The sequence below is a fragment of the Episyrphus balteatus genome, chromosome 2 (assembly GCF_945859705.1).
Source record: "Episyrphus balteatus chromosome 2, idEpiBalt1.1, whole genome shotgun sequence".
Lineage (NCBI taxonomy): Eukaryota > Metazoa > Arthropoda > Insecta > Diptera > Syrphidae > Episyrphus > Episyrphus balteatus.
Window position 1 is genome coordinate 6981312 of NC_079135.1, and position 15009 is coordinate 6996320.

The 15009-nt window shown below is 31.8% G+C and overlaps 1 protein-coding gene and 2 long non-coding RNA genes across 6 annotated transcripts; 1 reads left to right on the top strand and 2 right to left on the bottom strand.

Annotated features, from left to right (window-relative positions):
- Positions 1 to 2565: 2565 nt before the first annotated feature.
- On the bottom strand, positions 2566 to 9909 carry LOC129910494 (putative uncharacterized protein DDB_G0277255). Its single transcript, XM_055987897.1, has 3 exons — positions 9800 to 9909; positions 9109 to 9724; positions 2566 to 4442 (listed from the first exon to the last, which is right to left on the bottom strand). Exons 1-3 carry the CDS (start codon positions 9833 to 9835, stop codon positions 3607 to 3609), a joined length of 1488 nt encoding a protein of 495 aa, XP_055843872.1. The 5' UTR covers positions 9836 to 9909; the 3' UTR covers positions 2566 to 3606.
- Positions 9910 to 11356: 1447 nt separating this feature from the next.
- LOC129911555 (uncharacterized) lies at positions 11357 to 12797 on the top strand. The gene is made up of 5 exons (XR_008771661.1): positions 11357 to 11624; positions 11701 to 11801; positions 11866 to 12013; positions 12074 to 12320; positions 12425 to 12797. It is a non-coding gene; the product is annotated as an uncharacterized LOC129911555 (long non-coding RNA).
- A 28-nt stretch (positions 12798 to 12825) lies between these two features.
- On the bottom strand, positions 12826 to 14273 carry LOC129911553 (uncharacterized). 4 transcript variants are annotated; one of them, XR_008771660.1, is made up of 4 exons: positions 14153 to 14273; positions 13586 to 13874; positions 13249 to 13529; positions 12826 to 13188 (listed from the first exon to the last, which is right to left on the bottom strand). It is a non-coding gene; the product is annotated as an uncharacterized LOC129911553 (long non-coding RNA). The 4 variants fall into 4 exon arrangements; XR_008771659.1 differs by having other exon boundaries at positions 14148 to 14273; XR_008771658.1 differs by having other exon boundaries at positions 14051 to 14273.
- Between the last annotated feature and the right edge of the window lie 736 nt (positions 14274 to 15009).

A 15009-nucleotide genomic window follows, 5' to 3' on the forward strand; every position in this document is an offset into this window, starting at 1 on the left:
TGTTCATCCCAAATCCTTACGGTTTTCGATTTAATGCAGTTTTTGTGAAATTTCGAAAAATGCCGACTTTGCATCAGTATTTTGCTTCCTCCGCTCATAATTGATTTTTGTTTTTTAAAATTCTTCCACTAAAACGTTGCTTAATAATAGGAAATAATTAATTAATCAAAATATTTTTTATTTCATACGCCATTTTGCTGCAAATTAATTAACAGTTTCATGTTTTATAAAAACTCAATTTCTTTCTTTTATTTCAGAGCAGCATCCCGAAAAAAAATTGTATGGTGTGATACTGGTTTATTATTTTAAAAACTTGCCGTGTTATTGCAGTTTTCAAAAATGTATAAAAATTTCCAAAGTTGAAATTAGAACGAAAGATATTATAATTTAAATGCAACAAAACAGGGCTTTTCAGAGAAAAATAACAAAGAAAAATAAACACATTTTCTCGATTGTTGTTTGTTTATTTCTTTTTGAATAAAAGTCTCGACTTTTGTTTGTTATTTTTCTCTGAAAAACCCTGTTTTGTTACATTCAAATTGTAATATCTTTTGTTCTAATTTCAACTTTGGAAATTTTTATACATTTTTGAAAACTGCAATAACACGGCAAGGTTTTAAAATAATAAACCAGTATCACACCATACAATTTTTTTTCGGGATGCTGCTCTGAAATAAAAGTAAGAAATTGAGTTTTTATAAAACATGAAACTGTTAATTAATTTGCAGCAAATTGGCGTATGAAATAAAAAATATTTTGATTAATTAATTATTTCCTATTATTAGGCAACGTTTTAGTGGAAGAATTTTAAAAAACAAAAATCAATTATGAGCGGAGGAAGCAAAATACTGATGCAAAGTCGGCATTTTTCGAAATTTCACAAAAACTGCATTAAATCGAAAACCGTAAGGATTTGGGATGAACAAGTTACCAAATTCTGAGAGCCCTTAAGTTGGCCTATCAGCATATTTCGTTTGATCCATTACTTTTGGGACACCCTGTATATGCCTGTGTAAATACTATAATATTTCTTTATTTTGTATTTCAATTTATAATAATAATATTTTAAGTACATATTTTTTGTATGTTTGTTGCTATAATTTAAATCTGGAATATTTCTTTATTTTTGTTTTTTAATTTATAATATTTGTATTTTTTATTTGTATGCTATTTTAAAAATTTGTTTTCTCTTGATTTGAACTATTTATTTCCATTTATAGAGATAAAAAGAGAAGATAAAATCATTTCTAATTAAAAAGACAACATAGAAAATAATACTTTATTTTCAAAATTAAAAATAATTTAAAATAAAAATATATTTATTTATTTATAATTCTAATATCCTTAAATAAAATAATGATATAATTTTTTTTTTGTTATTAAATAATCTAAATCTAATTATATTAAACGACATAAATGCATACGACAAATAAGTTATGTAATATTTTTTTGTTGTTGATTAGTTTGTTTAGTTTTTGTGATGAATATTTTTGTGAATTATGTTTTATGTTAATTTGTTAAAAGAAGTGCTAAAAAAAATTGATGAATTTGTGGATAGTGTATATTTTATAGTATTTAAATAATGTCAATGTAGGATAGTAATACTTTTAGAATATTAGGAATGAAATGAGTTAGAGAAGTGTGATCTCTGATCTATGAGTTAAGAAAGGAATGGCAAAATAATGAATAAATACGAAGCGAATATTGGTAAAGTTTCGCAATGGAAGACTGATTATATTTGCTGATGTTTGCTTGGAAAAAGACCATACAAGGGATTGTCATACCAATATTCGACAATGTTTAAGGGCAGGGGTTTTTTAGCTATGCATTTGTTCTAGCTTGGTAAGAGGGCGAATTATTATGTCAAAATTTAGAGCTTTAGCTATTCTCTTGCTCATAAAGTTAAAGGTTGCTGAGTAAGTATGAAATAATTAACTAATTTATTGAGTTATCAAATCCTAAAAACTGTCTACTATAAAATTTTAAACCTATTTTTAAACGGGGAATTATTATTCCTTTAAAATAAAATCTACGAGTATAATACTGGTCAACAAAATCAAACTTTTTTTTGTTACAGAATCCAAAATACATATTCTTCAGATTCGAGCTCAGCGAAGTTTAACAAAAATCTTGTTGACCAAAGTATTCTTTGTTTTTAAAAATTTTCAATGCAACTAGTTCTGATAGTTAAAACTTATTTTTTTTTTAAGTTTAAATGAAATGCATCAATAAGAGCAATTACAAATTTAAATATTTTGAATGTTTCTTTAGAAAATAGTAAATGGTTTCAAAACTTTACGGTTAACTGTGCCAAAAAGGACAAATAAATTTATAATTAAAACTAATAATAGTTTTTTAGAACGCACAAAGCACAATCATATTAATTTTAAAATGTAATTAAAAATCCTCGCGGCGATTTATTTATTTATTTTTTTTCTGATAAGTATGGGAATGAGCGCATTGACTAAATATAGGAGTTCATTGATATAAGCTTGAATGACCGTTTACATACTTAAAAAATATTTAACCACAATTTGAAGAATATATTCTAAGTAAATTATAATTTACTTTTGATACTAGTTTTTGGATTCATGTTTTCAGTTAATTTTTTGTCGCATTCTGCTTTTCTAATGTTTTTCTTAGCCAATTGTTTTGGAAGCCTACTGGAAGTATATTTTTTTATAAGAAAAACTCAATTAAATGTTCGGAACGTATTTTTAAAAGTTTGCAAAAAAGAAATACTTTTATCATAAAATCTCTGGCCACAAATGAAAACCGCACAAGATAGATATGTACAAAAGCTTGGGGAGTTAACATATAAGAGAATTCACTGAAAATATTGAAGTCGATTTCGAAAAATTTGTTCGTGTATTTACTCTTGGTGAATGGTTAGTGCAATGGAATGTCAGGCCAGAGGTTTTGAAATCAAATCCATCTATTATAAAATATTTCGGATGGGTCCAACTTGAAGGCGAAGAAATAAATTTCAATGAACGATAAACTATTGAGTAAACGGGAGTGACCACCAAAAAAGAAAATCATGAGAAACTGCGAAGCGAAGAGGTTCACCAAAGAAACTGAAAATTATTCTTGTTGAAAATGTCCCAGCCAGACAATTACATACTTACAAAAAAATAAAATGTATCAAATTTGGGGACTAAATTCACTTTCGCAGTTTGAGACTAATGTAAACGTGAAATAATCCTCTAAGGAATGAAGCAATTCCTCTAAAACCCATTAAAATAGTTTTCCATTTAAAATACTACCCAATCCATAAAAAATGGGAGTGGGAGTTTTAAAAAAGATAAAAAATGGTAAGTATGGGATGAGCAAGAAAACACAAATTTGGAGAAGTAAAAATGAATATTTTTCAAATTAAAACCCTAAGTTTGATCTTTGTATTTGTATCTTCCTACCTTTCGCACAAATCAAATAATTATTTTTAATCTAGATAAAAAAAAATAATTTCCCTCATAAACCTACAAATAAAGATCACATCTACTTTAATCAATCCTATTTTTTTTTTCCAATTTGAGCCTTTCTCTATTTAAATAGTTTTCATAATTAAATCTACCTCAAGAACTGTCGTTTCCAACAGTCCACTATTCAACAAGTCTCACCATGAATCTTACTGTGCTCCAATATATCAGTATTTTGCATTGGTTCAATTTCTGTTTCCGATATAATCTCAGCCAGCCACTGTTCAATCTGAACTGGTCGCATTGCATCGCTATTATCGTTGGCTTCCAGGATAATTTTCAAATTTTCGAAATTCCTCAAAACCAACTTTTTATTTGGTGCCATTGGCATCGATTGTGATGTCGTCTTTGATGATGTCTCATTGCCATTGCTATCGTCAGTTGTGGTAGAAGTCACTGGTTGACGTTCATCCTCATCATCATTGTCCGTCGTTCCACTAACATAACGCTGATTATCGGTTATAATTTTAGGAGACTTCTGTTTAAGACTATTTTTGATTTCATTCAACAGACGATTATAGAATTCACAAGTAGCCGATCGATCATCATCATTGAATTCGACATCAACATTATGACGTTTTTTATCATTTTGTTGAGGTGAAATTGCATTGCTGCTGGAAGCACTATTGGCACTGCTATTGCTGCTGTGATTGCTGCCAGCACTGCTGGTCGAAGTTGTTGTGTTGGTTGTGACAGTGGTACTCTTTGGTAAGTCGCCATTTTTATTATTTGTCGCACTTGTCGGTTCGGTTGCTTTAAACGAATCTTCGGTAGCACAATTGATTGTTAGATTTGAAATGTTTTTCAAATTGATGGTGCCATTGCAATTGTTGATTGTGATTTTTGGCTTAAAGCGTAATTTGCGTTTGCTGTTTTCGATAGTTTGTGAAGATTTTGAATGGGTTGGTGCTGCTGGCATGCCATCACCATCAACGTCATCAAATTCATCTTCATCGAGAATTCCTATTAAATTAAAAAAAGGAAATGAAAAAATATAACAAATAAATTGCAAAAACAACAATTCTAATATTTTCTGGTTAGTACATTTTTTCTTTATAATACTATGGTTGGAAGTAAGAATCTTGCTTTATTAGTGGACTTTTTTAAGGATTCTTTTGGTTGAACGTGTCTAAACGGTATAAATATTTAACTTTGTTCAATCATGTCCAGCTGTATTGGGTTTTCTTATATTCCTGATAAAAAGATCATTGGAAAAGGTTCTTCATCAACGAAGTTGCTAGAGAAGGAAAATTGCAAGGTTATTGCCTTTACAGATGATATGCCAATAGCCGTTTCAGACAAGTAGTTATAGACTTTTGGAGAAGAAAACGGAACTTGTTTATTTTCTAGCAAACGGTATTTTGTTTGTGAAAAACTACTATTTGGTAGCATGACCTTTACTTTAAACTACAGCAACGATCTCTAATGGAGTCGAAGTCCATAACGATCCATAACTCTCTGTTATTTGTATGTTTTGCTTAAGAAAACATATCCATCAAAAGATATGTAAGAATCTGCGAAATGTCCATCGAAACGGATAAAACTCTGTTTTTAAACTAATCAAAACTAAATTTCTAAGTTCTATATACGTTTGTCTTTATATTTAGTTTTAAGAAAACCTACACATTTTGTAAATTTTGTAAGTGCCTTTGAGCAGCACTAAAATTATTCCTAATACTATATAAGTTTCTTACCTTAACATATTATAGAATTAACAAGTCTATTAATTTAATTATTGAAATGTTAAAGCTAGACCAATTCTAAGTCAGTTTTTTTAAATATACTAATGTATTTCAAACATAAGTACTTTAATGTAATCAGAAATAAGTCTCAATAAATCTAAATTTGAATTTGAATTTGAACAGCTCCTTTTTAAAAGTGACTATACTAAAAGCGTGTTGAGAGATTTAGGGATTAGCATCTAGTATTGAAATTTGAAAATATTTTAGACTGTACCACACCTATCACTCAAATGGTTGGAAGACAACAAAAAAAAACAACCCTTAAAGAAGAGAGATACATTTTGAGATACAGAAAGTGTAATAATTTGATCTGTTGATAAATAAAAAATTATTTTTTTGATAGATAAAAGCAAATTTGTGCTTTTGTAAAGCCGTTTAGGGTCAGGGCAATACTTTCGTCATCCACCAAACATAGAAAACACCACGAAACGCGGAGATTTTTTTTTTCTTTTTTTGTGAAATCAATAATGATTAAACCACTAAATATTATTTTGTTAAATTATCTGTTTTTATATAAGATATATTTGTACTTTTTCTTTAATAATATTTGTATTGTATTCTATTTGCAGTGCTACTACATATTTTTTTTTTAACAGCTGTATATTCCCTGCCATTGCAATATCTTATCTCATTAAATGTACGAAAAATACTCTGTTTCTACGGAATAAGAAGACATTAAAGAAGTAAAGACTTCAAGGAACCTTGAATTACCTGTATAGGACCTTTTTGTGCCCTCTTCCATACTTACCAGAGGAAATCGTCGTGCGTTGAACTCAGCACACTTTAATTGTAATGTTCACTTTAATTGTCCATTCGGTAACATCATTCGGATATTGTTTTGGTTCAATCAAAGTGCAGTAAGACAATAATTGAATTGTGCTGAATCTTTAAACGTGCCGACGATTATCCACTGAGGAAGTTGGGCTCGCGACTATCGGAATGACACGACAAGTAGAGTCTCATTCAAAACGTAAACCAGTAGAGTTGTATAATATTAATCCCTGCGCATAATATAACAAATAATGTTATAACAACCTTTATCATTTCTATTTCATTGTATAGCCCGTATACAGAAACATTATCTATGTCGAGTTTAAAGTCCATTGATTTTCATTCTACACCGTTTCGTACAATCTTTAAATTTCTTCTAAAAACCATACAAATGTATCTTGTTCCGAAAATTGAGGATTTTTATCGAAATGCAGCATCAAAAAATAAATATCGTCCCAATGTTCACATGAAAAGATGTGCTTCCACCATGGCACAAGGAAAACTTAAAGGATTAGAGATCAGAATACTGTACAAGCTCTAGTTGAACTGAAAAAAAAAATTAACTTCTAAAATAATGAAAGGGGGATTGAGAAAGATGTAAAATTGTTAACACTTTCTTCAGCTTACAACACAATAGAATATTTTTATAAGAGCAAACTATTAGAGTGTTTCTAGTTCGACTTGCACCATCATATATTCAAGACGTATTGCGAAGGGATACGGTTAAAGACTTGGATATCTCATATGATAAACCAAACGATGAAATTAAAGAAGAAGCATAATGTTAGATAATAAAAATAATTTTTTTCATACATTTATGGCCAATTTCATAAAGCCCTTTTAAATATTTATCAGGCTTTTGCATCCTTAAATGACGTTTGTTCCATATAAAAAAACGTCATTTAAAATTTTAAAAGCCTGTTAAAAGTTTATGAAATCGGCCATTAGTTCGTGTTTTTTTAGTTAGCATACCATCTCCTTAAATATAAAGTTGATTTCTGTAACCCGTGATGGAATTACTTGAAATATGCTTCATGTGTTAAACGGTTTTGTATGGACTAAAGGCCATAAAAAGCTATATTAAATCAATAAAATTTAACAAGTCCAATTAAATATAGTGCTTATTCTTCTACTTTACTGATTTCAGTAGTTTATAGAATTTGTATTATAAAACCAATTTTCTTCTTTTTTGAACAGTTAAATTTCATTCCAAAAATAGTCAATCTAATTTATCGTTCAGTTTAATACAATCCCTTTTATGCCTGAACCACGTATCTACATAGCAAATTTTGTTCAGTTCTTAAAATAAATATACATTTTTCTCAAAGTTACAAATATGAATTGAACAAAGGGAAATCAAGTTATGTTTATGACATATTGATTGAGTTGTTTCTACACTTAAACCTTTGTATCTATTCTTTCTGTAAGTTTTAGAGCAATGTTTAGCAGAAAATTAAATCTTTTAAAAAAATGTACTTTCGAGGTTCAAGCAGAAACGGGACAATATTACTGCCCTTGTTGACTTATAAACAAACTGTTAACATACACTCCTCGCCACTTGAATAGGACACCCTTTTTGTTTTTAGTAAAGTGGATATAACTCCAGTCTCTTAATAGTTGACTGTTCAATATTTTACTATTTTGAATGTACCCTTATGCACTCTCTCTGTGAGCAAGATCATTCATTTTCAATGCCCCCTTCGTTAAATTTTGCAATTTTTTGCAGAACAACTGAGAAAAAATTGCTCCTATTTTTGTTCACTTGAATAGGACACCCCCTTTTTAATTGGTTTTCGTGTGCAAATCAAAGAAGGTGGAAATGCAAAAATGTTTTCCGATGTCTCTTAGTAATTTTAAGCTAATTTAAATTTAAATGGGTCGCGCGAAATTATTGGCAGAGGAAGAAATAGCGAAAATCTAGAGTGTCACCCGATTTTTCACCAAAAAGGTAAAAAAACGCATCAAAGCCGAAAAATGTTTTCATTTTTTTTTACTTTACGAAACGAGTCCAACTGTGGAAAAAATATGAAAGGCTTAACAATGAGTGCCGTTACTGCAGCTGACAGAAGAGCGATTAAACGACTCGCATAAAATTTACATGACTTTGCCGCCGAAAAAAAACGAAAAAGTGGTTAAAAAGCAAGTGCATCCGTAGTGAGGCGAGTGATTTCGAAGGCTAAAGACTTGAGGAGATTACAGCTTAAGAAAAAACCAAAGGTTAACACCTGCAGTAAAGAACAACGCCTTAGTTTCTGTTTCTTTATGACATGAAGTAAAGCATGTTTTCTCCAATGAGAAAAAAAATTATTTTAGAGGGCTAAAAATTAATAAGAGACATCGGAAAACATTTTTGCATTTCCACCTTCTTTGATTTGCACACGAAAACCAATTAAAAAGGGGGTGTCCTATTCAAGTGAACAAAAATAGGAGCAATTTTTTCTCAGTTGTTCTGCAAAAAATTGCAAAATTTAACGAACGGGGCATTGAAAATGAATGATCTTGCTCACAGAGAGAGTGCATAAGGGTACATTCAAAATAGTAAAATATTGAACAGTTAACTATTAAGAGACTGGAGTTATATCCACTTTACTAAAAACAAAAAGGGTGTCCTATTCAAGTGGCGAGGAGTGTATATCTCCGTCAACCAAACTATAGCCTCAATCAATGTCTCCCCAAGGAAAATATGTACTTTCATTGTTCGTTTCTTCATACTTGCATATAAGAATCTTTTGTTTATATCATCTTTTCAAAATGGAACTCAAAACATTTAACATCATTGCAGTCAAGGTGTCAAGTAAATGTTTACGTCATGAAAAATGAAATATCTCTACAGAAAGAATTTTACCTCTCAAGTATGGAAATTGAGCTATTAAACATAAATATTTGATACAAAAATCTTCGAAACACTGGCCACACCCAAACTACAATTGCAATTTGATTGCTTGCTAGGTGCGCCAAGAAAAAAGTACAAAAATCTTTAAAGGAAATCAAATTATTAAGGAAGGTGATGTTGAATCGTATTTAAGAATTCTTTGTTACTGAAGTCTTCAAACCTTTTAGAAACTTTGTCAAAAGATAATTTGATATATTGTTCATTTAGATAAAAACAAACTCACCTTCCAAATTCAAAGGCATTATTGGTGCATCTGTTTCAGTGGCGGTAGTCGTTGCTGTCCCAGACAGCTTGTTCGACTTCCGAATCAATTCTTTGGCTTCATTCAATGTTATATTGATGATGGATTCATTCATGCTGCTGACATTATCACGAATAAGTTTCTTATTCGTCGAGAAGTCAACAACAATTGATTCCTCATCGTTGCCATTGCTAGCATCGCTGGAATTATTACTCAGACACTTGTACATTGTGTCATGGTCAATTCCAGGTGCAATGTAGTCCTCGTTTATGTACAAATCTTGCAAAGCCAAATTGATATTGTCCAAATTGAATTTTCCATAAGATCGAATGGAATTCAAGATATTCTCTTCGTTGTCAGCAATTAATTGTATTTCATCGCATTCGGAAGATGTGGTTGCTGGTGGAGTTTGTCCAGCATTTGTGCTTCTTCGTGGATTATTATTTGTTGTTGAAGATAAGACAGACACAGACGAGGCAGATGCATTTTTGTGCTGTCGACTGGTGAGGATGACATCGATTTGTCGCAACAAAAGCTTTTCACGGACATTAAGGGCTTCGCGAATTTTATCAAATTTAACTTGAACATCTAGTTTAAGCTGTTAGATAGAAATTTGGATAGATTTAAAATGATTGGGAAACAAAGAAAATAGAATTTTTTATAAATTTTTTACCTTTTCCAAGTCAACTTTTCCCAATGTCGTCGCCATGATTTATATTTTTTTCAACCCTTGTTTTTGTGTTGACAGGTACTTGGACTTGTGATTTTTTGTGTGTGTGTGGTGGGGGATGGCAATTTTTTCGAACTAGAGAAAAAAATTGACAGCTAGAGATGAGCGATAGAATTTTAATCGTTTCTCAGGTTAGAGATGGTTTCTCTCACTACAACGAGTAATAATCCATACCTATTAGGCCTCGCCTTCATTAGAATATTTTATTTATGTTAGACGTGCATTTTTTTATTCGCCGATGTTAACTATTAGGTATGTTTTATAGGTTGTTGGGTAAACAGCTCAGTAAAAATTTATATGAAAAAAACAAAAAAAAAAAAAAAAAATGCTGGCGATGGATTTTCGATAGCTATATTCGTTATTCTCTCGCTACAGCGAATAGTAAGTCAGCTATTACATGAAGCCTCAAGAGGCGCGCCTCTTTTCAAACGTAATGGGTGCAAAAGAGAAAAAAGATGAAACAAAAAATTATCCGACCAGAGAGTCGTGGGTCGGAATTCTGAGACTCTTTTTTGACGTTTCTTTTTCCACTTTTCCTTTTTTCAACATTCTCTTTCATTTCTTTTTGCTTCTTGGTGCAATACAACAACAAATTTTAAATCAAAAGAGAAATGTCAAATTTGAGTCCTGGACTCAAGAGGCATCGTGTAATAGTACACGCCTCACAGAATGATTATCAAAAGAAAATTAGAAAAAAGAGTCAAGCCTCTTGAGGCTTCATGTAATAGCTGACTAACAGGGCTATTCTGGAGTTGTGATGCTCACAAGTCACAATTTTTTGTGAGGTTTTTTTTGTGAGGTTTCTTATGAGGTTGTCACAATTTCGTATTCTGCGAAAAACCTCATAAGAAACCTCACAACAAATTCACCACGATAGAGGTGAGTTTCTTATTTTGACAACCAGCTGATTTGTCAGATAAAAAAAAAACAATATTCAATTCACATATTTTAGAATTAATAAACTCTCAAGAAATTAATAATTTTTTTAACAATCCCAACTTAATTTTTGCATTTGATGATATAATTGCACTTGTTTATAAGAAAAGTGTAAACTTGGCGCAGTTCAAGACATTCGTCGAGATGGACTCCAACCTGTACCAGGCAGTCAGAGAGACTCAAAAGAACGTGAAACTCATCAAAAGATAAGATTTAAGTTTGGAAGTGTTTGGATCACCGGCATCGGATGGCATGAGTTACCTATTACAACGGCAAGTAGTATTGATTGCATTTAAATCAAGTCATGCACAATAAGTGAATGCAATCCTTCTCCGCTTTTTGTAAATGAAGATTTTTACTTTTAGGAAAACAATGGCTCTCAAAGCGTCCATATTAGGTTGATCAACTGAAGAGTGAATGTGAAAAGATTGCCACTTTGACTTAAAGTATCGGCAAAGGTGCCGCAACACCAATCGCTAGCCCGAAACTTATTTCGTTCTCACCCAAAGCAACAAAACTCCGCAATCTTGTCAAAAAAAGTACGACAAATTGGTTGTCCGTCTTGGTGGCAATGAAGGACTGCAAAAATTTGATCTCTCTGGTTTGCTGGTACAGAGAATCTGATACGTTCAGACGAATTAAGCTGGAAAACAAAGGCAAACATGGAATTTAAATACGAACGCATAAATGTTGACAAAGAATTCTTCAAAACACGCTCACAAATCGGACTCAATAACCAAGCATATTTCATGCACATATGCAGGAAATATAAAAATTATCTAACAACACTTCCAACTAATGGATTACAACCTCCTCCAAATTATTTATATAAGTAATTCAATTTCACTTATGAATAAATGGCTATTTTTTTTTATCAAACTGAATATACCATACAACCTTCGACGTAGACAAATTTCGTCATCAACAATAACATCCATACACCTTATTTACCAGACCGAAAATTTCAACCCGAAGTAGGCTGTAATTATTAGAACTGCCAAAAAAATAAGTAATTTCTCCCTTGTTTATATTATTTCGAATGAACCTTAAGTTTTAAAATTAATATTTTTCAGCAAACAAAAAAAAAAAAAATGGAATATCAAACCAACTAGAATTGTATAATGGATCATTCACGCCCGCATCCGCCTGTTTAGAAAAAAAAAGGATTTTCTTTACTAAATCTGCTGGGGCTGCATTTTCTTTTGTTAAAAAAAAAATGAGGTAAGCCAAAAAACAAATCAAAATTAACTTATACAAAATCATCATTCCAATCTAATGCAGGAATATGGAGTAATCTAAAAAGGCAATTTCTTCTTGGTTTGGGCTTTCAAGGCCATATTAGTTGCATGGGAAATCACATTCGCACATTTGTTTCCAAACGTCATTGAGTTCCTGTTAGATGCTCAGATATTCGATGTGATTTTTTGCAATTGCAAATGGGCGAGTATACGACAATAGTGTTGTGATATATTGTGATTGGATGGAAGGTTAATAACTGTTCGAGTATTTGTTGCATCCTCTGTATGAGGTAAGATTGAGAATTAATTCTTTTTATTGAAAGAATATATAATATTTTCTTTTCAATTTTAAGACAAAACTACACATTCGCAATTGATTCTCTTTGTATTCGAGAAGGTACTCAATATTGAGCCCATTTTCTTTGCATTAAGAATTGGCGAGCGGTTTATGAAAGAACATAAAGCAAGAAATATTATTTGGCTGTCGTGACAAAGTTTTTGTGTCCCCATCTTTAAGAGTATACAAAAAACTCTCCATCTGTTCTCATCGGTGACGGAGGAATCAACACTTGCACCAGGTCGTGTATATTAATATGCTTGTAAGACAAATGGAGCTTGAACGCTTGTCTTTTGAACTCCAGTTCGCCTGCCATTTAGTAGATGGCGCAAACCCACGTATCTGAGAAAAAACACTTCAAATTTATGATTTTGGTTGCATTCATACGTTATTTTTATTGTAAGATGCGTTTTAATAAAATAATTTTTCTAAAAAAAATATAAATCTCTAATTTCTAGAATTTAGGAAAGATTTTTGTAAATCAAAACAAATTAAATTTTTCAACAGAGTCTGCGATTGGTGATCTTTTGGTGAATTTGAGATCGGTAAAAACAAAATTGAGACACACAGTGTTTGCGGAACTTGGGGTATTGCTTATGGTCTGGTAGTTGCATTATGGCTGCATAAGTGCATACGCTAATGCTTTGGCATTGGCTTCTTGTTGCTATTGCTGATGTTGCTACTGTTGCCGTGGGTGATGATTGTGAGTTGGCCGTTGTAGTGTGGAATGATTTAAAGGCCTGAATCATTGACAATTGGCCTTATTTGTATCTTGTGGTCAACTGGAGGCTGATTTTGGCCTGTTGATTTATTGTGTCAACCTAAGAAAAATAAAGCTTTTGAAAATAGTATGATCTAAAAATCCTAAATTAAGGGTTTACCTGTGATGACTAAAAATTGCCAATTAGGCTAAGGAACTTCAACTGCGGACGTCATTAGACTCTGTTTATTATATTCGGTGTTTGGGGCTGATATACTGAAGTTGTTGTAATTGTTGTATGCGCACTTGTCGATGATGTTGCCGCTGCTGATTTTAAGCGTTTTGCTATATAGTCTTTTTATGTTGTTTGCGATTGACACCAACTTCGGTGGCTTGACGCAGGTTTTTAAGCATTACTTTGTTTATTGGAAAGCTTCTTCAGCACAGATGGTGGACAATTGTCTATAAATTTAATAAGCTAGTTAGACACCATAGAATCTAGAAAAAAAATAGCTTACCAGAATCGATGTCTTCCACAGCTTTGTGTTTCTTGTAACCAACCAGTCCACTGGACTGGCAGCTAGTTTGTAAATTCTTTCTTTCAACGGTGTTTGAGTCTCACGCATGAAATCCTAATGCTGGGTCAAAAATAACGTTGCCCACTCTGGGCTTATTTTGTTCGTCTCGTACTGTTTAGGAGAGCACTTGCTCTTGATAGTGTTAACCTGATTGAAGGCTTTTTTCCAGATTCAATGAGAATTTGATTTCGATACAGCAAAAGCTACTGTGACGATAGTCCTGAGTTTCCTACAGAGAAGATATAAATTATTAAGAAAGTCATATGGGATTATGACTAGATACAACAAAATTAGGTCTAATTCCATTTTTATTGACTAACAAATAAAAAAACTAAAATTATTTGTTCTCAAAACATTTTATGGACATAAAAAATGTCAAAATTCTAGTAATTTGTGAGTTGTGACCTGCTCTGAAGGAGATCACAATTTTTACAATTTTTATGAGGCTCACAAGTTGTGAGGGTACGCCAGAATTCGAAAAACCTCACAAAATCAAACTCACCACACCTTATGAGGTTCTTGTGACTGTGAGGTTTTCGTTAGAATACGAAAAAGTCACAAAATCGAGTTTAACTGGAGTTATGAGGTTATTGTGACTTGTGAGACATCAGTGAGGTTGCCCAGAATAGCCCTGTAAGTAAAGGCTTCGCCACACCGGAGGGTACGCGGTAGAGGTACAGGTAACGGTACGGGTATTTGTATGGAAAAAATTCCAAACTGACACATCAACGTTCGGGTATGGAATTTTTTTAATACAAATATAGTTGCCGCTACCCGTACCGCTGCCGCGTACCCTCCAGTGTGGCCAAGCCTTAAAGCCTTAACTACATTGGCTCAGAAAGTGAAAAAGTACAAAAGTGAAAATTTTCAAACGCAGTTTTGTATAGTTTTTCGGGCTGGAAAATTAAAACAAATGATGCAGAAAGCTTATTTTTTGGTTTAAAAAACAATTTGTATAGATACTCTTTTTCACAAAAAACAATTTGTATACTCTTTTTCACAAAACAATTGCACTAGCCTGAAAAAATATATTTTCACTTTTGTACTTTTTCAAAGAGTGGTGTAGGTATGTAGTTAAGCCTTAATATTAGATGGTTTTTTTGTTAAAATATTCGCTGACCAAGGAGACTTAAAAAAATTTTCTCTTCAGCTGCGTCCTAGGCTTCACTTAGGAATTGAACTTCGTATCTGCAATTTTATGTGAAAAACCAAAAAATGTCCAAGCTAGATTATTCAATTTCATAATTAAAAATCAAATACAAAACTTGGTAATTTCTGTAAAGCTTCTATAAAGCAAGCTTTCTTCGGTTAAGTTTCTTTAACAGTATTTAAACAACTTATTAGAAGTTCTTAAACAAGTTCAA